At 50.1% G+C, this 24,643-nt stretch overlaps 1 protein-coding gene across 1 annotated transcript; it reads left to right on the plus strand.

Moving 5' to 3' along the window:
- Nucleotides 1–7,833: 7,833 nt before the first annotated feature.
- On the plus strand, nt 7,834–17,865 carry BATF (basic leucine zipper ATF-like transcription factor). The gene is made up of 4 exons (XM_042047307.1): nt 7,834–9,240; nt 12,534–12,886; nt 14,691–14,795; nt 17,219–17,865. The coding sequence occupies exons 2-4, from the start codon at nt 12,821–12,823 to the stop codon at nt 17,423–17,425; spliced, it is 378 nt and encodes a 125-aa protein (XP_041903241.1). The 5' UTR covers nt 7,834–9,240; nt 12,534–12,820; the 3' UTR covers nt 17,426–17,865.
- Nucleotides 17,866–24,643: the final 6,778 nt, after the last annotated feature.

Genomic DNA, 24,643 nt, shown 5'->3' on the forward strand with positions numbered 1-24,643 from the left:
GGGCCGCCGGCAGGAGGCGCCGCGGGAGCGGCGGGGCCGGGCCGGGCTGTGCGGCCGGACGGGGCCGGCACCGCTCCCGCTCGGTCACGGCCCGGAGCGCCGGCTTGGGAGCACTGACCGAGCACTGACCGCCCCCGGCCCGGCGGGCAGCTCTCAGAGCGGGTCCGAGCGGGCAGGGGTGTGGAGCACCTCTCCTATGAGGAAAGGCAGGGAGAGCTGGGGCTGTTCAGTCGGGAGAAGAAGAGGCTCTGGGGGCACCTCAGAGCACCTTTCCAGTACCTAAAGGTCTATGAGTAAGCTGGAGAGGGACATTTTACCAGGGATTGTGGTGATAGGACAAGGAGCAAGAGTTTTAAACTGAAAAAGGATTTGGATTGTATATAAGAACTTTTTAAAATGAGGAGGGTGAGGCACTAGAACAGGTTGTCCAGGGAAGTGATGAATGCCCCATCCCTGGAAGTCTTCATGGCCGGGTTGGACAGGGCTCTGAGCAACCTGGTCTAGTGGAAGGAGTCCCAGGTGCTTGAAACTAGATGACCTTTAACGAGCTCATTCAATTCAAACCTTTCTGTCATTCTATGGTTCATGGTGCCATCCTATGGTGTCAGATAGTTCTTGTTAAACATGTGAGCCCACTTGGCAACACTGGTGCTTCTCAGCCATTTCACCTGCAGGCCTCTCTGCTTCTGAGATACCTGAGGTGGCTCAACAACCAGGACCACCAGCAGGAATTTCCAGGGTGCCAGCAACCTCCTCCAGGACATGCCCATCTTCTGTTTTGTGAGATCCACATTCAGGTCATAACTCTCGTGCTCCTTCTCACACTCACTAGGTGAGGCCAGAGCGCTCTCCAGAGTAATGTGATCCCATATTTTTCCTGAATGCCAGGCAGGTGAGCCGTGTTACTTTTCCATTGTTCTGATGCTTGCAACAGCTCTCTGGTGTCCTTCACAGACTACCCCAGTTCCCTCTGCAAAGCCACCCTTTCGTCTTCACTCCTGAAGTGTCTCAAATCACCAGGCACTGAGGCAGTGCGGGGGTAGTGGGTTGGGAGTCCAGCTACAGTAGTTTGGTGTGAGTGCTCCACACTGCATTCCTGACCCTCTTCTTCTTGCTGGACCCCTGAAAAGTGTCAGGGCCCATGGACAGCAAGAACTTGGTTTCTCCAGAAGCATTTTGCCAGCTCCTCACCCCTCTCTCCTGCAATCAGCTCATCCTGAAGAGGTTGAGCAGGCCATCATTCTCCCAAAGCTTCATTGTGGCCCTCTTCCTTTCCTCCTCATCCTCTCCCAACCCACTGCCCCCATCCCCTTGTGAGCAAGGTATGTGTGCAGTCCTTGGGATGGGGGCACCCAGCCCCTCCCTCCCCTGGCTTGCAGCTGGTCATGGGCAGAGGATGCTTGGAGGTCATTATTTTGCAGCTTTCACAATATTGTTCTCACTTTGTCTATGGAAAATTGCCTCCTCTGCCCTTCTTGTCAGGGGCTGAGGGCGACTCCATAACACTGTGGTAAGTGGTATTAACTAACCTTTGCTAGTGACCTGTCTCTCTTGTTTCATTTTGAGCCAAGGGCAACAGGTTCATTTGTCTTTGTCCTTATTGGTTCTTCTACTCAACTTGCTGGAAAACAAGCCCCAAAAATCCCCAGCCTTGATATTTACCAAGAGTCACGGAAACTGCTTTGATTAACATGGGTGCCAGACTCTGCTGAGCAGTACTGGCACCATCATGGCCCATGGCTGGGCACAGGACTGGAGCCAGGGAAAACTATGCTGCCAGGATGCTCACAGAGAAATGAGAAAAACCAGCTGCTGCTTCTCTGAGCCTGGAAGCATCACCTGGCTCCCAGTGGCTTTGCACACTTTTTGCTTATTTGTGATCACTGGTTGCTGGCAAGTGAAGCATGGGGGCAGGAGGGTGGGAGGTGGGCACAAGCCAAGGGAATGGATCCATGTGCATCCCATGCTCGCATGGAGGCATCCTGCTCCTGCTGGGCTTGGGAAACTGCTCTGTGGGCAGAGCAGGGTAGGTCACTTGTCCCTGGTTAGGGGCATGAGTCTCCCCATACCATGTGGCTGGTGGGGTGACCAGGATAATTTCCCAGGGGCGGTGATGGAGGCAGGCAGGACAGCTGCTGTCAGAGGTGTAGTCAGCCCCATGGGCAGGGAGCTTGCTGTCAGCACCTCTGCCACCAACACTTTCCATATGAGGAAAAGATCCTTCCCTACAGCTAGGAGGTCTTGCTGGTCAGGGCCACCAGGAAGGGCTGGCACCCATGACATCATGTCTGGAGTTTGCCTTTTCTCTGCATCTGAATCCCCAGGAGCAGAAGCCTGGGAGCACCTGTCAGCTTGGGCAGACTCCTCCACTGCAACTGAGCTGTAATTCCAGGCACAGCCAGTGCCTGTGATGCTTCCCCAAGCCTCAGTGCCTGTGACAGCCTCAGTGGCTCTGCCCGCACAGGGCTGGGTCTCCTGCCCAGCACAGGCACATTTCAGCTCCTCACCACACACGTGGGGAGAAGGTGGTGAAGGAGATGGAGCTGAGGCTGGCAGGGAGACACCGAGCAGCTCACAAAGGCCAGAACCAGGCTTTGCAGCCCATGCATCACCTGGGGCTGAGTTTGGGCTGAAGATGCAGTGTGTGATTGTGGGGTGAGAGAGCTTAACGACCCTGAGCCTTTATCTGTCAGGGTGAGCAAGAAGTTATTCCCAATTAGCTAAAGTGATGGGCTAATTTGGTGGTGAAGGCAGGAGGTGGATCACTGTGGGTAAGACTGACAGCTCTGCATCGCTGTCTAGTTCAAGGGACTCTGCTAGACAAAAAGGCCCTGTGTTAGCAAGGTGATGCACTTTTCCAGCCCTGGCTCCTAGGAGATACCATCATGAAGCTACTTCCAGAAGCCCACATGCGTTTCAGCAAAAGCAGAGTTTGGGTCTGTTTGACAATGAGGTTTCACTGCAGCCTGTCACGTCTCAGATGAGGCTTCAGGAACAGGATCGTTTGCCAGTAACCACCACCTTGTGCTGATGTTATCTAGTTTCTGCAGAATGAACTTGCTGAGTTGTCATCTGTGACACCGTCAGGGGAAGTCCTGACTCCTGACACTGCAGTTCCTGCCTCTGCTTTGCCATGGCCCCAATTCCAGCAGCATCATCTGGGCTGGTTGGATTTGCTGGACACCTGCTTGTGCTGAAATGTCATGAGGTTGTCAGAAAGACCTGGGCAGCAAGGCTGTGCTGTAGGTCTGCAGGCTCCCAAATCCAGTGGAGCCACTAGCAGGCTAACATGTAGTTTCTGGTTGAGGATAAAATGGCTACTGACAGCTCATCTCAGGGTGATGCTGAACACTTGGTGACTAGACAAGCAGCAAGAGGGGGTTTGCACTAGAGCTAATGTGTGGGTATCGGCAGGTGCCTCTCAGTACGTGGGCTACTGACTTCTGTGACAGAGGCAAACTCTGTGGGTGCCAGGCAGAGGCACTGCTTCATTATGCAGGTGTTTGCCAAGTGAGGCATCCCTTTTCTTCTGTGCAGACTTTCCCTGGAGGCAGTGACCTGATTCACTCTCTAGCTCCAGCCAGCAGATAATGGATGAGTGGCTAAGGTAGTCATGTGCTGGTGCATGCTGGCACTGCTCTATGGCTGGGCAGCATGATGGCACCCCATGCAGCCAGTGTAACAGGCTGGCAAAGCTAAACTCACTGGTCCAAACTAACTACCTCAGCTGCAGGTGCAAGGCGTTCTCTGTGTCTGTAAAGTGGATGCAGGCACTGTTCCGCTGTCTGTTAAATACCTGCAGGTCGCTGGATTACGTGAACAAGTTTAGGAGCAAAGCAAGCTGCCAGTGTACCCTGTGTGACATGGAGCCTCATTCAGGCAGGGCTTTGGAGCAGCACATTTCCTCACCTGATAGCAACCGTCTGCTGTGGCTGCAGGGTCCTGCGCTGCTCGGCAGCTGAGTTTGCATGCTGGGGTAGCAGCACCTCAGCATTTCTCCCAGCCATGCTCTGGAGTGTCCCTAAGTGCCAGCTGGCACCTGGGAAGTTTAGATGAGAGTGCCAAAGGGTTCAAGGCTGTGCTCCAAATTCAAGATAGAGCTAGTTGGTGGGTCCCTCTCACTGTGCAGCAGTGGGGAAAGGCTACATGAGGAATGGGATGAAGAAGAGCACATCTATCCTTTATAACTGTAATGCCGTAGTAGATGGGAGGAAGCTTCCCTGGGCTGCTGTGTTTGCTTCTGTCTTCCCTGCTGTGAAATCAGGAGACATCCAAAGATGGGTGCTGACCTAAATTAGGACTGCAGGAAAATTTCCCTATGTAGGGACTAAAAGTCCCACCAGTTTAGAGTGGAAACCAGTGAAATGCCACATGATAGAGATGTGCAGAGCAATCCCTGGCTTAGAGATAACCTCTGCTCACCCCCTCACAAGATGTTCAAAGAAATGGAAAGACAACTCATTTCACACTGGTAAACTGACACACTTCTCACAGAGCCAGAAAACTGGTTTGTGCAGGTGGACAAGATGCCCTGCTGGCCAACAGCTTCAGAGGACTCACAAAGAATCAGATATTGATATGAAAAACAGGGATACCCAAAACTGAAGTTAAAAAGTTTGGCTTAAATAAGATGAAAGATGGGATGATTCTTGGACATCTACTTTGGGGTTTGGGTAAAGAATGGTGGCAAGGAGTTTCTTTTTTACCGTCCCTTCTTTGAAACCAATTTTGGCACTATTAGTGACACCAGGAGGACCAAGTCTTCAAGTCAGGGCCTTGCACCATCACTACTGGCATGTCTTAGGGTGTAGCACTTCTCCCTCATCCCACCTCCAAAGCACCATCAGGGATGAGGTGCCATGGGAGGCTGCAGGTCACCTGTGTCTGGGCACTGGTGTTGGCAGCCATGGACAAAGCTGTAGGAAAAGCAGCCATGTCCCAGGAGGCTGATTACAGATCGCCTCTCTCTTGCCAGGGTACCAAAATGCAAGGGTGGAAAGTACAGGATTGATGATCATCTGAAACTGCTCCCTTTCCCTCCCTCCATCTGCTGCTCCCAGCCCCTGGGGAAACCTGTGGGACTTCACAAGCCCTCTGAAATAGCCAGCACTAAGCAAGGCCTCCCTTGGTGTTTGGGCGTTGGACCATGGGCCTCCTTCCTTGTGTTTTTCTCAAAAAGACATTGAAGAGCCCTGGCTGGGGGATGGACCAGGTGTGGGTCAGGGGCTCAGCCCTACTGCTGCCTCCCCCAGCAGCCTGCTCTGGGACTCTGCGTTGTCTCCCAGAGAGCTGGCAGCAGGCGAGAGCTGTGTGTGCCAGGGTGCACTGTCCAGGCTGATGGGGCTTATACCCATTTGTGTGCTTTGATAACTCTGCCAGTATGGCTCTGCCATTCAGTGCTACTTGCACAGGCACTGCGTGTACCTTCTGCACAGCTCCCCAGTCCTCTCCTTCACAGCCACTCTGCCCCATGCTGCCCGTCCTCCCCCACGCTGCCTCCGACGTGCTGGGCTCTGGCACTGCTTATACAAGCACCACACACACCTGGGCACAAGCTCACTGCATGTGAGCCCGTCAGCGCAGCTGCTTGTGCTGAACACCTCCTCCAACCATGCTGCACGAGCTGAAGGTTTGGGAAGCTCTTGTTCCCACCAAGTTGGGTGGAGAGAAGGGAAAACCAGTGCACACAGCCCCGTAATCCAAAAGTGAAGCAGATCCCATTGGGGTGGAAGTACAGTACTAGCATGAGTGTTGTTCACAGCCATCTCCTGCTGAGGTGGGTGTCTCAGAGTCTATCTGCAAGAACATGCCCTAAATAAGCTGTACTCAATCCTTGGGAGTCTTGAACGTGTTTTGTGGTGATGGGTGGTATTGAAGAACATTTTCCTCAGAATGGAGTCACGAAGCAGCAACGTAATACACTCAAGAGTCATGTATTAATTTAAGAGACAAGTGATGCATTCACCATCCACCCCCATGCCATGGATCATGGTTTCAACCAATGCCCAGTGAACATCAGATCCTCCATCAGGCATTGTTCATCCCCTGGGAGCACAACTTTTGCTGCTTGGTCGTTGCAGTTGGATTCACTGCAGCAGTAGCAGAGGCCCAAGGCTGAGTCCTGCTGCCACCATGGTCAGGCTGAACAGGCGCATGTGCCTCTCCTGCTCTTGTGTGGCCTGGAAATGCACACACTGGAAAGCACGAAGGAAGCTGGGGCCATGGCCCCTTGCCATCACCAGTAAGTCTACCCCGGGTGGATCAGCCCTTCTGGTTAAACGGGTCACTGCCCTTCCTCTTTGGGCCTTCCCCGTCATCACCGAACGAGACTACCTCCGAGATGAGTCAAACCGTCAGACAACATCTGCACCCTCCACACACCCTGTCCATGCGCTTGGATAGTTCAACTGGTGGGCTCAGCCCAGGCAGCGGAAACAAAGACACCCTGCTTGACTGGGGGGCGTCTGATAGCTGAACCTTTTCAGTGTCCCAAGCGTGGCTGGGTGATCTGGTCCATTTTTGACCGATCCCAGGAGGTAGACAAAGCCTGTGAAGATAGCAGTGAGAGAAAGTTTGGCCTTGAATGGATGTACTCTACCAGGGTTTGGGATCTGCTGACCTGGAGACTCTTGTGAGTGTACATCTGAGTACTTGCTCATGAGGTGCTAAGTCCTTGCCAGGAACAGATTAGAGGTTGATCAACTAAAGACACAACCAGTTCATCTGTACAAGACAGGGGAAGGAGAATGTGGTTAATCCCTTCAAAATACTCTCATAATCTGTGAACTCTCATAATCTGTGTCTTGAGACTGAAACTCCTGTATGTGCAGGACATCTGACCCTGCCAACCTCCTGTCAACCCTTCAGCTTGGAGCTCTAGCCAGGCTTGCTCTTCTTCTCCAGTGGAGTCAGATGGACCCCATCTACCTGGAGCTCGGTGTCCATATCTGGAAAGCTAGCACATGTGGCGTTTTCTTTCTACAGTTTTCTTCTTTTAAAATATGGACACAAAAAATGCATTACTAATGACATTCAAAAAAAAAAACCCACAGGAAAGTGGCAAAGCCAAGTACCAAAGACCTAGAAATTGCCAGAAATGGGTTTGCCTGGGCAGCCTAGCTCAGCTGTCTTGTGCATATGATAATTTCCTGCAGTTTGCCCTGGATTGCCACCTCTTCAGCACCCAGGCTGGACCTTGGCTGGAGGGAGCAATAAGTTGGACAGCTAGGCTGCCTCCTTTCTTAGCAGGGCTGGGAAGCTCCTATCAAGTTGGTGAAGCAAGAGACTGCAGAAAGAAAGGACGTTCTCCTGGGTGGACCGCTGATGCCTCCCTGGAGAGCTGGGTCTGTGTCTACCCCTGCCTCGAAGTTACTCTGTGAGTCGGTGAGCCACATAAGCAAGAGCTTTCAAAGGAGCAGCTGCATCTTCCTCATTTCCCAGAGCTGCTTTACAGAAGTGCTAAAGGTTTGCAGATGCAGTCACAGACATCAGGATCTGGGGTTTGGCTAAATTAAGTGCTATATAGTGCCAAAATCACTGAAAAATTTAGATTCTAGTTGGTTCAAAATGTGTATCCAAATGAATGAGTACTTATGACTTAAATTTCTTTTTGTCTCTTATTTTGCACCTGTTAAATAGGTATAACTCCATCCCCTCATCCCCCACTTCGGACCTGAAAAGGTGGCTGAGAAAACAGCTTCATAAATAACCCTGAAACACTCATTCAGTGCTGAAGTGATGAACATTAGAAAGAGTCTGTGAAGAAATGGAAAAGCAGGATGTTGGAGCAGGCTGGCTGCAGGACAAGATGAAGGTAACACAGCCATCCCAGGGAATAAACCCTAGTGGACCACGCAGCTACAGAGCACAGCATGTTACACAGCATGAGGGTGTAAATGCAGTGTGCTGTAGGGATTCAATTACGGGATTTCCATAGTTTTGAGTGCTTGACTACAGCCCTTGTCATTTATCAGACATTCGGGGTGTAACGTACCTGTTTCCTGGACATTGGCTGGTTGCACCGAGTAAGGACTGAAAGCATTGGTGTTTGTTCTGCACCAAGTGGGATGAATTTGGTGGGCCTATGCTTCAGCTCTCCTGGCACAACCTCACTCTCACACTGAGCTCAGTCAAGATGAAATAGCCCTGGTGACAGAGACTGGGGAAGCTGCACACCTCACAGACAGGACAACATGTGCTGGCAGAGCGGGACATGGCAAAAGTGTCTGGTAGAGAGCAGGGACTTCCTTCAACACAGCCATTTGCTTAACATCTCAACTCAGCACTGATTTCTATGCAAAAGTCTTCAAACTTATGTGGGGAATTATGTTGTTGCAATTGTCCGAATATTGTAAGAAATTATTTGCATAAAATGCTACATGTGAAGCAGAAACAACCTCGGTGGTTTACAGGAGGCTGAATCTGGTAACTGGTCTAGGCTGGATTTTTAAATAGCACTATGCACTGAATGGCTGTGCAAACAAGATGAGTGGGATGAATGGGGTGAGATGCAGTTTTGAATGTTGCTGTCATAAGCCTGCTGCAGGAAAGAGCTCTGGAGCAGCAGGTTTACAAGGAAACTCCAGGACCCACCTGTGCTGAGGAAGATGGTTGCACAGGTGGGACATGGGGAAAGAGGTTTTGAAGCAAAGGTCCTGGCTGAAAAATACCCTATGTGCTCTCTTGGTTCTGAGGAACCCATCCCAGTAGGTTTTTTTTTTAAATTTATTTTTCCTTATTGAAACCCTGGAAACATAACTCATAACATAATCCATCCCACAGAGGCAGGATTCAACCTGGACTTTTTTCGAGAGAGGTTTCTCCCCAGTCACTTCATATAAAGGGGCTTGAATAACTTTCCTGAATTGCCCATCCCAAGGTCTTCTAACTTCATCTTGCTTCGAACATCAGACCTCCACCTTTCCTGCCACAGTTGGAGCCTGTTGCTTCTTACCCTGCTTTGGCTGCACAGACAGCAGCTGACCACCCTTTCCATTACAACATATGAAAGACTGTTCCTTGCTCACCACCCACTTCCCACCCCCAAAACTTCTCTTTTCTAGGCTAAATGGGCCAAATTTCTTCACTCCTTTCTCTTAGTACAATATTTCTGTGTGTTTATCCTTTGTATTGTTTTTCTTCCAGACTACTTCACTTCTTGGCCTGGGACTCTGAACGGGTCCTGACCCTGCACAGGCAGCACAAGGCAGTCGCCTCCTCTGCCTTGCCCCAGAACCCCAGGTCAATACCTGGCCCCTTTGCTGCTGGCAAAGCTTCAGTTTTTGATGCTCTGCAACCCCCGGATTTTTCCCTGCTATTCTGCTGCCCCATTGGTTACTCCCCAGATCTTCTATCTACAGCTCGCTTTGCTTTACATTTGCATTTGTTCTTGCTGAACTGCATCTTGCTGCTTTCAAACCATTTCTCCACGGCTGAGATCACACTAAGCCCAGGCTCCAGAGTCCCTGCAGCCAGTGTCCTGGGAGAACCGGACTCCCTTCAGCATTGCCTGCTGTAATTCACAAGGGACAAATACAGGACTGGTTGGCCCTGTCCTTCCCCTAAAAACCTCTGGAAATATCCTTTCTCCATCAAGCTGCTGGTATGGCAGTAGCCTAGCACTGGTGAGTTTTTCCAGTGCCACTGACGATGATATCACAGCTCCTGTGATTAAGATCAAAGAAAATGAAATGATCCCAGAGAGGAAGTCAGGGGATGTTATTCACAGTATAAATTTAGTCACCTAAGTCAAGCACAGAGATTAGGAGACTGGCTCCTGAAGCTCCCCCTCATAGTGGTGGGGAGCCTGGGCAGGGGCAGCAGGAAATCAGCTCCCCATGTTGTGCCTGCAGCAGGTGCCCAGGGCAGTTCCCACAGAGCTGTAAGCAGATGCTGGTGGAGCCATACTGGTGGTTTCTGCTGCTCTGGGTTGGGGGATCATGTCTCTGACCAGAGAAATGGCAGGGGGATCTCACTGCCTGTGAGGAGACAACATGGGTCCAGCCCAGCCCAGAGAAGCATTGTGAAAGCTCTGCCCATCTTCCCACCAAGAGACACTTGTCTCACTTACAGACACTTATTTGCTCATAAGTGGCAGGAATTCATTAACAGCATGGCCAGTTCAAGGGCAAAGAGAGTGTTTGGACAAGGCAGGAAAAAGGATGCTCTCTTAGCCCTGCTCAGAAAGGCCAGTTGTCCAAACCCTCTCCTGTGCTGTTGCTCTCTCCTGAGGTGTGTTCATCAGCTGTTAAGAAAAGCCCAGCTCTGGGCAAACCAAGGTGCGCTCAAAACCTCCCTCCTGTGGATCTAAGAACAGCCTTTGCCACAGCCACATTCTGGACAGTTTTGCACTAACTGTCCAGCTCCTGCCAGGACATTCAGCTTCCCTCACCACCTTCTGCCAACAGCCCCACCACCTTCCCAACTGTCTCCCAGACGCTGGCCTTGCTAGATACAAAAGGAAGGAATTCACCTAATTTGCCCAATAATGGAATAAGGATATTTTTCTCTGAGGAAGGAGCTCCCTCCATCCAGCAACCTGCAGAGCAGGACAGGCCAGGCAGTCTCTGAGACCTGCTCACCAGCAGAGGAGTGTGGTTTCCTTGGGAGAGTGGGAATCCTGCAGTGTGCTTCCTGGAAAGGAAGTGCTGCACAGGGTTGCAGAATTCAGAGGAAGTGTAGTGATGCAGTGAGCTAATGGATCCTTCAAGGGTTGTGCTGCTGGCCGGTGCCTTGGGAGACCTGAACTCAACATCTCTCACCTCACCAATGCCTTCGGCTACTCCATTTCCAGAGCCAGCTGCACCAGAAGAGCCCTGCGTGCTACAGGGGGGCTGCATTCCAGCAAATTGGGTCCCTCAGGGTGGATCATGCCGAGCAAACCCTTGCAGACATGTTAAAATGTGTGGTGGACCCTAGCATTTCCATATAGCCACCAGGAGGAAAAATACACTCAATGCTGTGAAATGTTCAGATAAAAGGGCGTAAGGGTAGAACACCAGTGCCACAGGATGTTTCTAAAGGGGCAAACAGGCCAAAATGGAGTAGTTTTGCTACTGGAGCTAAGCCAAGAGATGTCCCTGAACCACCCAGCCTGCAGCCAGCCCTATGCAGTTCTTGGTTTTGGCCATGTTTGTTCCTGTGTTGGCTCCATGAGTGGCAAGGATGGGAAGAAATGCCAGCAGTGCCCATGCAAGTCTGCACATACTTCTCTGCAAGTGTGCTTTCTGTGCTGCAATACAGCTGCAACCCCAAATCTGCCAATACTCTTGCCCTAATGACCACTGCATCTCAAGTGCCCTGGCCTATGCCCTGCTGCTGAGACTTGCTAGCTGTTCCTGCTTGAGGCAGGAGAAATGCAAACAAAACACCCACAGGCAACAAAACTCAGTAAGTTGGGAACTGGGAATTGCTGTTTTCCACAGGAGTGTGTTACTGTGAGTGGGTTCATGCCTGTTTCTAGATCTGCTCCTTATTGCACATGCAAGAACTTAGCAGCTCCAAAGTCGTGTGGTCCTGTCTGTGGATGGAGAGCCTGTTGGCACGTGACCGTGGCTCATCCTGCTGGATCTGGTGACATGAGCAGATCAGAAAGCAAATGGTCCCTGCTTTGGCACCTCCTACTCCTGCATTGTCACCTCCAGAGCCACTAGCATGGGGTACTCCGAGGGTACTCCTGAGGTATTGCTGTCCTAGGGGCTGATTGCACATCTTTAGTCTTCTGAGGCTTGTACTAAGGATAGAAGTAGTCCCAGAGAGCACAGACCGGGAACAAAGAAGGGGATCCAAAGCAGCTCCTCCTTGCTGCTGTCTGCATGGTCTGATCCATAGATTCTTATGTTTACAGCACTTTGTCTGCCAGGGCTGATATTCCTTTATGGGTCAGTGGTGACATACTAATGAATGTTTTAGAGTGCTAAATAGCTTTGCTTTATAGAAAATACTAGTCCCACCCAAATCCAGTCCAAACATCCTATGACCCTGAGCCTTTCTTCTTAAATGGGACTGGTGCTTCGCCGTGCCCATGTGAACCACCTGCACTAACAGTGTTTATGTGGCACCTGCTGAGGGTACCCGTCCCCTCCCCGGGACCCACGTCAATGGTGTGGGGGCGGCAGGAGGGGGTGGGAGGGTTGTGGGGAGATGTGTGTCTGCCTGGGAATTTCCTCAGCTGTGTTGGGGTGACTGAGGTTACCTGGGGCTGGACTGACCTCCTGCCTGCACAGGGCTGGCATGGGACACAGTGTCCCTGGAATTTCTGGGGCTCCCAGTGGCACCTCCTCCGCACTGCCCTCCTTTGAAGGTCCAAGTTTCACAGCCAGAGCTGGGGCTTTTCTTCCTTTCCATCTCTGCTGTTTGTCTCAGAGAAAACCCATCGCGTTGTTTTTCAACTGCCTGAAGGTGTTTTTCGGGGGTTTTTCAAGCTATTTTGAAGCACATTTTTCCCAGATGTGCTTTTCTTCTTCTTCTTTTTTTTAAAATTGGTTTTTAAAAACTTTTTTCTTCTTCTGTAACTTTTCTTCTTTGCCTTAAAGTTTCCGGCCACGTGACTTTCAGCTTACATCCCCAAGGTTCTGAGAAACCACAAGGAGGCTGAGACCTAAAGGGAAGGTGCAGAGGCTCTGAGAGGAGAGGCAGCGAAAGTGTCGGAGTGCTGCGCAGAAGGACAGAGTGCTTCCGAGACGAGTGAGAGCAGGGAACCAAGGGCCATATCAGAGGTGACAGAGGAGGACAGAGGAGAGGCAGAGAAGCAAGACAGAAGGCAGGCACACCAAGAGCACAACGTAAGCTGAAGAGACCCTGGGAGCCAGAAACAGCAGCCATGCCCCACAGCTCTGACAGCAGTGATTCCAGCAGCTTCAGCCAGTCTCCCCCTCCCAGCAAGCAGGTAAAGCAGGGGTTGTTCCCCAGCTCTCCCCAGCTGGAGAGTATTTCAGGGGGCCATGAGTGGGCAGGAAGTAGGGTGGCACCCACTGTCGGTGTTTTCACAGGGCAATATGGCAGAGCTTTCTAAGAATGGCTGTGGGGAGAGAGATGCAGGGCTCAGCCAAGGGCCCTGGCAGAAGCTCCAGCCACAGAGCTGGGTATGGGCAGAGAGAGATGACCTGGTTACCTGGGGCTATGCCAGGGGCAGCTGGGGGCCCAGGACCCCCAGGCATGGTGGGTCCTGTGATACATGCCAGGCAGGCAGGAAGCTTCGGCGTGAGTCGGTGCTCTAGTGAGGAGCCTGAGCAGGCACCTCCTGGCCATGGACCAGGGTGTCTCAGGGGCAGCCTGCCTGCTTCCTGCTTCTGTGGACAGCACTCAGGACCCAGAAAAGCCCTGCTGCTTTGGATCTGCTTTCTTTACTGTTCAGCCTCAGAGGTTTTTCGTGTTAGCGATGCTTCACAGAGGGATTTTGCATGGCATACCTTAATGGTAGGTTTTTTGCTGGCAGATACAGACACAAGTCTGAGGTATTCTCACTGCCTTTTCTGGCTAAACTTTATGTTATCTGTCATTTGCCATTTGTCTAGGGCTGGCAACAAGAGCAAGCGCCTGAGACTTTGCTCAGAAATCTTGGGGATCATCAGGGCAGATGATTTTTGGCTTCCAAACAAGGATGGGAATGCATCCTGGTAAAGACAGGGATAAAGCACAAGGTTTTCCAAACGATAGGGACCGGACTAGATGCAGGATGTGGGAGCTGCTATATCTGAGACATTTTCAGGGTATTGAAGGCAAGGATAAAACGGTTAAGTTCAAAGAAGAAAAATATCTTGGGTTGGGGGGGGGGGGGGGGATGTGGACAGATAGATGGGCTGGGAAGATAACTTTTGTGGCTGAGTTTTGTAGTCTTGTGGAGAAGTGGTGGTGTGAATGCTAAAGAGTCCACAAGAGGGGCAGTGCAATATGAAAATAGAAGATGAAAGTCTGTGTGACAGTTTCAACTGTCAGAAGGCAGCAGCAGGACCAGATCTCAGCAGAGAATGACTGGTGCATGAAGCTCATGACCTGAAGCCTGGAGACCTCTGTTCTCCCCTGCTTAAGGGGCTTGGGAGTGTTGCAGTCAGCACTGCAGGCATTGCTACCAAGGGACTCCAGAAAAGAGCAAGGACAGAGATCAGAGAGGTGGAGCAAATAAGATCTGTGTTAAAAACAAAAGCTCAGAGTCTGTCTAGTTAAGAAAGCAGGGGCCATATTGTGTTGTGAGGGTCTGCAACAAATAAAGCCTGAGGCAGGAGGGTGATGGAGAAGGGAGGGGCCTTCAGGGGTGAAAAGAGGAAAACACAGGCTGAATATCTGGAAAAATGGTATAGCCAAGGAGCTGGAATGTCTGCAGAGCCACTACCCTGCAGAGAGACAGGAAAGGAAAATGTTTTCTGTACAAGAAATCAAATTGTCTTTCTTCCAGAGGGAGGTCCTTACTCTGGTCCATCAAAATGTATCCCAGGCTCTGTGTTGGTGAAGGGAGAGTGGTCATTTCCCAGCTGTTTTGGGATCCCCAAGGATGTCAGATGTGCCCCTCCTGGCAACAGGGGTACTAAAAGTATCACACATCCCCTGGACTATGGCTTTATACTGGTGTGGAGGGTGTGTAGCCCATGTCCTGTGCTTCAGTGATGTTATCTGCTGTGTCCCTTTCACAGCAAATAACAGAAGAAGGGTGAGGGAGAGAATTACCCAGTCATTTCCATGCCTTGTTTCCCTAGGACTCTTCTGATGACATGAGGAAAGTCCAAAGGAGGGAGAAGAATCGAATTGCTGCCCAGAAGAGCCGCCTGAGGCAGACCCAGAAAGCAGACACACTGCACTTGGTGAGCACTCCGACCCTTTCTCATCCCTGGTGCTGAGGACTCAGAGGAGACAATGTGCTTTTCCCCTGGGACTTGGAGCAGAGATGCTCAGTGGAGGCAGGACAGGAGAAGTGAGGCCAGGGCAGGATGAAGGAGTCAACACCTGCAGCGAGAGCACACAGCCCAGGACAACGGCCACGGAAGCGTTTAGTTTTGCAGCTAGTTTTGAATCCATCTTTATCTCTCAGTCTTTCATCACCGATTTCCTTTCCCAACCTCTTCTGACTGAGCTCTTTGAAAGCACAGTCTCACCTGGGCTGGCTCTCCCCAGGTTTGGGATTCATGCCACCACTTATGCAGAGGTGCAACAGCATACAAGGGTACTTTTCTGTGGCACTGTGGGCACCCCCACAGCTCTTCCCAGTGTGAACAATTAGATGTCTTGCCTTTCGGGAGGAATGGTCACTTCTGGCTGTGTGTGTTTGGGCAGGAGTATGTAGTCAGTGTCAGAGCATAAGGTCTGGGATACTTTGCATTTTGCACATTGATAAGTGCAGTCCAATGTATTTTGGGCCACTGGTGGGAAAGATGAAGAACACGCAGCCTGCAGTGGCCAGAAACCATCTTTATCCCTGTGCTGGGCTTGGCTGTCCTTTGAAAAGTGCTAGTTGAGCTCATGTTCAAAAAAAGTCCTTTGATTTAGCAGTCTTCATATTCCCCCATATTCCCATTACTGGAAACAATTCCTGAGAATCCAGTTCTGAACCTTCCTCCTTACATAGTGCCCTTAGCCCATAGTTGGAGCTGGGTTCAAGACAGATTTCACTCTTTTCTCAGTAGCTGATGAGCCTTTTAGAGCTGACATGGCTCTAGGCTGATTGCATTACATCTGCCAGCAGCAAAGGCTCTGGGCAACTATGTCTGAGAGAGGTGAAAAACCACCATTTCCTTGGGGTCACTGCTCTCTCCACAGTAATCCTAGGGGTAGGAATGGGCTCTGAGCTTCTGCCTGGAAAATCCTGCCTAGCTGTGCACCAACCAGAATTGGGCTGCTTTTCTTAGAGCAGATAACAAACCACTTGCTTATGAGATTACTACTGCTCAAGCTAGCATTGATAACACACAGTCCTTGCCTTCCCATTGGGATGGGGCAGTGGGCTAAGCCCATTTTGGATCCCGACAGGTAGATGAAAAAATGCAGGGAGGCAAGTAGAAGATGGATGGTAAATCTCTGCTAATTTTTTTCAATTCCAGTGGACAGTGACCCCGTGCTGCTCCTAGGTTCATTCCCTGAGTGCTCTTTGTCTTTGGTGGATTCTGCATCAGGGACTTTGTTTCTCTGATGTGGTTCTTCCCAGAAAAGCATGGCTCAGTTTGAGCTATGGTGGTATGAAAGGAGCCACCAGCTCCATCTGCCCCAGGGTTTTCTAGCTTGTGTTTTGAGGAGAATGAGTCATGGGAAAACTGGGACTCCTGGCCTCTGGGTGATTCCCATCAATTCCTGAGTTCAACAACAGTCATGATTTCCAAACTGTTTGGTCACACCTGAGCGATGCTGTTTGCTGTGTGAGCTCCTGCTGCAATTGCTGGGTGCATTTCGACCTGTGCATGGAGTGGGCACCATCAGGAATCAGCGTAGCAGCAGAGGGGCGAGCAGAAGGTTTGCTTTGCCAATGTGGTGGTGCAGCTTTCCAGAGCCTCCAAGTGCTGCATCCTGCTTTAGCTCTCTCAGCTGAGTTTCCAGTCCTTTGGTCCTGCCCAGGCTGCTGGCTCCATGGTCAGTTGATGCCTGCAGTGCTTCAGCCTGGAGCTGGCTGCACTTCAGCAGAAGCAGAGGTAGCAAAGGCGTTGATGCTTTCAGTAGTGTTGAGACAAGGCTGAACATCATTATTAACCCCTTTGTTGTTATTCTCATTAATACCAGTATTAATTCAGTTCTTCTGAGGCCTCAGTTTCTCTTTTCTTCTGACTCAAGCGTCTCCCCTTCCTCCCCATCGTGCCGCTGCTTTCCCCGGCTGCTAGCAGGAAGCAGTGAGTCTCTTCTTTCCAGGGCAATGACAGGTTTCCTGTGACAGGTGGTTTTCTGGTTAAAGACGGCGGTTATTCAACGTGCTCTCCCCCGGGGGCTGGGCTGCCCGGGAAGCGCCCGGAGATGTATGTGTGCATGAGAGGGAGCGAGAAAGCCTGGGCGGGAACAAGCCACAGTCAATTCTCGTAAGCTGAGGCCGGGGAGCGTGGCTGGGGCTGCCAGCATCGCACCCACACCCGGCCTGGCCAGCTGGGGGAGGAGGGTTTGCCCAGGCGTGGCTCTGTGATGAATTTACCAGAAATATATCATTCTGGAAATTCTGTGGGGCAGAGAGGCACAGGACCGCAAGCCTCGTGTCCCCAGCTCATCCTATGGGTCCCACGCTGAGGAAGCCCCTGTGGTTTTGTCTCCTCAGGAGAGTGAAGACTTGGAGAGACAGAATGCTGCCCTGCGCCGGGAGATCAAGCAGCTGACAGAGGAAATGAAGCACTTCACCTCAATGCTGAGCTCCCATGAACCGCTCTGCTCCATCCTGGCATCCCCTCCACCGCCTCCAGAAGTGCTTTATGCCACACACTCTTTTCACCAGCCCCACATTAGCTCCCCACGCTTCCAACACTGAGCCAGCCAGCAGGACAGCAGCATGCCAGCTCCACTGATGGCAAGAAGTAACTTCGTGGGGCTTGCTTTTCCATCCAAGGGAAGGAATTGGACGGACAGACATTCCTTCTTGATATGTACTCTGAGTGATTTGCCTAAGACTTGCTCCCTGTGCAGAAATGGCAGAGCCACCATGAGGCATCTTTGGACCGTTTCCAGCTTGGATTCTGGGAAGAAGAGGCAGTCACAAAAGGGCACCAACCCCCTTTTCTGGTCCTTGTTTGGGGAGACTCACAGGAGTGTGCAGTGCCGGCAGCCTCCATAAGAGCAGCTGGCTGTGGCACGCAACAGCCAGAGCTCCAGAAGAGGAAAGGGAGCAGGGGTGGAGGGAAAGGTTGGGGGCCACAGAGTGTCAGGGCAAAACTGGTTTATTTTTGTAAAATAAAGATTGAAAATGCTTAACTCTTTGTTTCCAATATAGGATTTGAGTTACTCCTAAGGCCTGGCATGATACACTGAAGACACAGGCAGCAAGAGGGGAGAACTTGGAGCCCAGGAAACAGCCCTGCATGCACAGGAGTCTAATCCAGAGCCAGTAATCAGAGCCCCACATTTAGAAGGGGGGGCCTATGCACGTAGGCTGGACAGGCTGAGGAAGAATGGTTTGTGGGGTGATGGGGTCCCTGGGGAGGAAGGGTCCCTCCTTGCTGCAGGACTGGACCTGGCTAATGAGTGTGACATGCCATGTAGTATCACAGGTCTCTTCCCTGCTGACCCTCTTGGCTCCCTGCTACTGGTGGCTATGCCTCCACATGCTCCCCTTGCTCCCCTTGCATGTGTGGAGGTGCACTGCCATGTTGTGCCAGCTCACAGGCAGGTCTTGGTGGGCTGATGGAGCCTTCAGCTTGGCCAGCAGCACAGCTGGGAAGGAGCATCATGGTATGGAGGGAGCTGGTGATGTTGTCCTCGAGTGCACAGGAGAAGCAGGACCTAGCAGGACTCTTGCTCCAAGCTACCCTGCTAAGGCACGTAGCTGCAGTCTACATTCTTTCCCCTTGCCCATCAGTCACAGCTCCGCAAAAGGCTGCTGCACTGCCTCATGCATTGAAATAGATGAAACCCGAAAGGTCAGAGAGGAGTAGATTAGTACTTTTGAGTTTGACTTACTGGAAACACAAGCTGGTCCATACAGGCAGTCTCTGCACCTTACCACACACCAGCCAGCAGCCCACTTACCAGCCCCACTCTATACACAAGGCTGAAGCCCACCTGCCAGGGGTTCTGTTGCTAGCAGTGGCTCAGTACTGCTGTCATCTTCAAGGAGCATCAGCTGCAATCTTTTCAGCATAGAGTACCACAAGCAGTGCTGCTGATGTAGGCTTTTAAATGAGGGAAATAGACCAGATTTGTAGATATCCTTCTCTCAGGCACGGACAAGCAGCCTATTTCCAGATGGGTTTTGGCCCATCATCATAGCCCTCATGAGCAGTTGGGTAAAGTCTGTAATGTGCCATGCTGTGCACATTTTCTCTCTCTGGTTTGCACTAGCAAGATGATAACCAAATACTGCCATGCCTCAGCAAGCTGTCCTCAGGCTAGGTGCAGGTAGCACTGTGATTTCTCCTGCCATGGTCTGTTCAGAGGTTTGTGAGCCTCCTGCCTCCCGTTTCTGTGCCAGCACAGGAAGCACCCTGGTCAGAGATGCCTGGTGTCAGCACATTGGCCTGGGTGTCACCACCCTACAAAAGCAGTGTAATACCATTACAAAAGTAATGGGTGATTGCACTGCCCCTCCCTGTCTGTGTGGCTCTGGGATGAGGGATGAGCACATTTAGGGAAGGACAGTGGTTATTCCAGCCAGGGAGCTGGGTTTCTGCATATATGACATGCAGGATATATCTACAGGAACAATTTCAGTGGGTCTTACACCACCCCTCTCTGCAAAATCTCACACCAATAGGCTTCACTCTAACCATTGGTTCAACAAACAGAGCTGCTGATTCCTTGCACAGGAACTCAAACATGCTTTGAGCCAGTCAGGCTACACAGGCTCTTCCCAAGGTGCTTTTCTCTGGAATTTGTCCTTTAAAGCCTGAGAAAGACAACTGACTCCAGCTCTGAATGAGCTTGTCTTTACAGGCTCTGCTTCTGCTCCTTGAGCTTCTGGTGGATTTTCTCCCAGATTTTTCACTTTCACTTCTGCTAGTCCTTAGCATTTCTGCTAGTCCTTAGCATTCTGATGTTCCCAAGCTTCCTGGTTTACAGTCAGAGAAAAAAGCTACTGCTACCTTGCTAGGGATTTGCTGTGGAGGGCACTGCAGGCTCATGCTCTTCGCTGGAGGATGCAACAGAGTCCCACCAAAGCTTGCAGTGTTGCCTATAGTGAGAGATCTCCTTCCTTGCTGTGACCTTTCTATTTTCTCATGGCTATAAAATGCTAAGCTTGGTTTTAGCTGCAGATGGAGAAGGTCCTACCCTGATGTATATGTCAGCTATGCCCACACAGATATGAAGCCAATATCTTTTCTGCAAAGCTGTCAAAGTCTAGATCCTTCAGACTGGGTGGGGTTCTGTGTAATGCCCACAGAACTGCAGAACTCACTGGTAACGTCTCAGACTTAGTACTGCAACTCAGAACGAAAATAAGCAGCAAGTGGTGAGACTGGGAGACGGGTTTGCAACAACATCCTCTCCAAAACCTAAACAATATTCTTGGCATAATCAGTTAATGTGTCCTCCTTTTGCATGGCTGGCTGTGAGCTAGAAGGCCTCCTACTGGCGTTGCACTCAGCTGTTCAGGCCAAACCCAGCCATTCTGGCGTTTGCTGCTCCTAGGAGACACATCTTCCAATCTGACTTGTCTTTGCCCTGGTCTTGCCCGCAGAAACCTGATCACAGAACATGCTCTGCATTATTTAAGCCGGTTTTGACCTCTGCTTCCTTCTGGTAATTGTGAGGTGTCTGGGAGGCAGTCTCTCTATGTTATAAAGAATGGTTCTCCTGGGAGAATGTCCTTATCACCCAAGCAGCAAGGGACAACATATCCTTTCAACCCTTTCAAACAGAGGCTGGAAAAAAGACCTTTTCCTGAGGCTATTTGCAGAGCTGCACGAACTGCTTGCTTAGGCTATGTGAGAAAATTCCTTCACTTCTATACTGGTGCTGTCTTTTGCTTCTCTTTCCCGGGCTCTGGGCCTCTCCTCAAGACTCCTCGCATGCTGCTTTTGATTTCTAAGTAGCCAAGTGCCTGTCCTCTGGTGTGGCCCTCACCGTTGTCCACAAATGAACTGCAAATGAACCTAAACGAGGAGCAAGGTGCAGGGCGGTGGCCAAGGCAATAATCGCAAATTGCTTTCGATTGTCTGCTCTTACCAGCAATGCAATTCCTGTGATTTTCATTTCCATGGCATCTGGCATTTCTCAAGTGTATGTTATCTGGCCATGCCCAGCCTTCAGGAGCACTGTGGTGCTGGCTGCTCCAAGGGAAGGGGATGCTTCTGGGCACACAACTGGATAAACCGGGTGATGGCTGGGCCTGTGGAAGTCTGTCCCTGCCCCAGTAGGATGGCAGCGCCTTTCTGTTGCGCTACATAGTTCCTCACTGAAAACCTCTCTCAAAGCAGTACATAATCTAGTGCTCACAGGAGGCTGAGAGACTCTTTTCCAGCCGGGGAAGGCCAGACAGGAGGGAGACAGCTCTGCTCTGCAAGCACAGCCTGCCGAACACTGCGTGTGTGCTGGCCTCTGCTGGGCGAAGGCTGAGCGCTCCCAGCCAGCACCTGCACTCCTTTTGGCAAAGGGCAGACTAAGCAGCTCTGTTGCCCGTTTCGCTGTGGCTCCAAAGCATTTACGCACTTGTTTTGCAAATCCCATCTCAGAATTCACTTCCATTAGAGCTGCCAGCCTGCATCGGCAAGAGGATAACCTCCTGCATGCTGAACCAAAGCAGCAGCCCACAAAAGAGACCATCTTTCTGCTTCTTGCAATGATCATAGTGTACAAAGCAGCACTTGTCATACAGAAATGCTGCCTGGATGCTAATACTTCAGCACACAGAGATCAAAGAAGATCAGGAATCACTGCTAAGAGGCAAAGTATTTTTATAAACCACAAGCTATCAAGAAGAGAAAAACCAAAGCATGGCATGAAATGGTGAGACTTTCTCCTAGCGAACAGCCCTGTGCTCACTTTGTCTGTGTTCTGCTGTGTTTTTGCCACCTTATTGATTGGTGATCTGGAGGAGATTTGAGCAGTGAGGCAGCATTGTATGTATCCATAAAGGCTTTCTGGGTTACTGAAAAACCCTACCCAAGTAAATGTTAGGGAGCATATATTCATCACTTGCCAGGGCAGGGTTACAATCAGTGTGTTAGGGTTAGAACATGAGACTATAATTTTTCTTTCAGTTCAGGTTGCACACACCAGCTCCTGTGAGTTCTACTGCTTCAGAGACATCCACGCAGAGACAACACACCTTCCTCCCAACTCTTGTCCCAGTTCTGTCCTTTTCTCTAAGACACAGTCAACTTTTCTCCCTGCACAACAGTGGTGGTTTGGTGCTGTGGTACTCAGAACTTTTCCCAGGTTCGTTTTTTTGCTGTAGTGTGAGTGGGAGAAAGAAGAGGGACATGCCTGAGTTCAGCAGTGAGGCTATGCACATTTCCAGCACTCTTTTATTATTAATGTCAGCTGCAAACAGTAGAAGATTCAAATCTTTTTCTTGTGTCATTGCCATGAACTTGTATGACTCATTGAGATGGAGGCTGGAGGATGCTGATTAAGAAGGGCTTGTATACTTCAAGCTTTGGTATTTGGAGTTAATCTGTGACCCTGATCTGGACTGGGCATGTAAGTCTAGATTATGGCTGAGTTTTGAGGCTAACTGGCACTTTTTTCACTTCTTTTATTCTGAGCTGAACAAAGAGATCTTCGTGTCTCGTGTGTGCCTGGTGCACAGCAGAGGAGTGACGTGGGTTTGCTCCAATAACAGAGCTTATGCACAGCTTTCCTCACAGCCATCTATATCTCCACAGCTTTTCACAAGCAATGGTTGAGAGGTGGGCTTAGATACTCAAGCAGCACAGCAGGCTAACCACAGTTACACAGTTTTTGGATTAGAGCAGGTTCCCATCTGGCCTGATCAGAGAATAGGGCAGAGCAAGTTGGTATCTGTTTGCAGAAGGCCATGCAGAGGTAGCATAAGCACCCTGTGTCTGGAGGGGTGTGCATTAACCAGAAACTGGCACCTTCGAGGTACCTTGCGTTCAAGTGCTCTTCCATCCTGTGCACTCCTTTTACATCTTTTTCTTGCTGCAAGGAGGCAGCTGTGAATATTAGCACTTCAGCTGTGCCCTCCCACCTACTCTTTGCAGTTCAAACTTACCGGATTCATCCACACAAACATCACATCTGAACTGGACAGGGTTAAATTAAAGCCATTACTCTATTAAAGCCAGGCTTTGAACAGGGTGATTGGATTTGCAAAGAAGTGCTAATTTCAAGCTGCTCTTGGGCAAGCCCTTGCAGCCCAGGCTGGAAGGTGTCAGACTGGAAAAAAAATTCTGCCCCTGGCAGGGCCACACAAATCACCATAACTCTTTGTGCCCCTGTAAAATAGACACAGATGATGCATCCTTGATGAAATTCCCAGAGAGTGAGAGCTACACATGAAATGTGCTGAAGGGGAGCAAAACATTATTTCCCTTCCATTAGCTGTAATTTGAAAGGCCTAAAGCTTTGAACAGTACAGATTTGGTGCTCAAAGTTAGCCCCTGCACAACTTCGGTGGTTCTGAGGTAGGTCTGCAGTCTTCTCTAGATGAGATTTATGACTGTGCAACTAAGCCATTGTGTTTTATGTAGAGGAAGGTAATTTTTGCAAAATTTTGAGTGCTGCAGAGGTTGCCTGCTGCACTGTTATGAATGGAGTTGTCCACCACTGTTCATGTACCCAGATCTTTACACTGAAAATGTAACAGGAAAGATTCTTAAGGGTATCGAAATAATTGTGTATCAAAACTACAGTAATGAACTAATCCATTGCCTTTATAGGCTTTATACTGAGTGGCTCTTGGGATGCAGAAAGCTACAGGTGCCAGCAGAGGGCTTGCAGGGTTCCCTGCTCTCTCGGGGAGCACCACTGGCTTTATCCAGAGCAGCAGCCCTGCCAGTCCACGCTGCACCGTCTGTCTCCAGCTGAGCACTGCATCCAGGTGTGACCCCAAAATGAGTGGCTCTGCCAGCTATTCGAGTCTTATCGTTTGGTCTTATGATACAACTACCTGACCTCTGAAGAACATCACTAAGGCAGTTTGGGTGTTGAACACAATAGAAAACCTTCTCCCTTCACTGACAAAGATCTTGTAATCTTTCCTGCAGTGTATATTGTGAAAAGTTGTGTGGGATATCTGCTGACAGTTCTTCTGGCCCTAAATGCTATCAGTTAAAATGTGATAGAGCCACCTAAGAGCTGAACTAGTTAGGTTTTGTAAGTGCAATGATGAAATTTAGAGGCACAAATAACAAGGCTGAGAGTTTGAAAGCAAGGGACATCCTGCGATCCTTTGAGGTTAGATACTTCCCATTTAAAGGGAACGTAAAGAACTGCCTGGATGTAAGATCCCATAAATCCTTGAGTATTTGCTTTTCCTTAGCAGTTTTCTCCTTTTGTTCACTTACTCCTTGGATCTCTGAACCAGTGTGGGAGAGAAAAGACACCAAGGAATTATACTTTTCACAATAATTTTCTACTATACCTTTTGCACACCTTCCAAGCCAATTTACATCACCCATTCATATCGCCTTGCTTGTCATTGAGCCCTGTTGACATGTGGATTATCATTGCTGTCACCATCCCTAGCATTTATATTTATTGGGTGGACTTTGAGAATAGGAAGCTTGTTGCAAGGCCTTACAGAACATAAAGGAACTGTATGTACTAATTGGTCATACAGGAAGCATGTATTCCAAGACTGTCAATGTTGGATTTCTTGAGACCAACAGGGAAGAGGATTACAGAGGTTAGGCTCTACCTGATGACCAGTACTGTTACACTTAATTTGTGTCCTGTTTCTTCCTCTGATTTAGTGCATTCCAATCTTTACAGATACTTTTGGCTCCAGGATCCTATAAGCTTTTTAGCACTTATGTTGATCTCCATGTAAAGGAGATTTCCCTCTAGCTTTAAAATCCACTTCAAGGGGTTGTCCTGAAATATAAATAATTTTCCATGGCTAAGAAAT

This window comes from Corvus kubaryi, unplaced genomic scaffold (assembly GCF_017639235.1).
Source record: "Corvus kubaryi isolate FWS band 111438036 unplaced genomic scaffold, C.kubaryi_AGA036_p1.0 66, whole genome shotgun sequence".
Taxonomy (NCBI): Eukaryota; Metazoa; Chordata; class Aves; order Passeriformes; family Corvidae; genus Corvus; species Corvus kubaryi.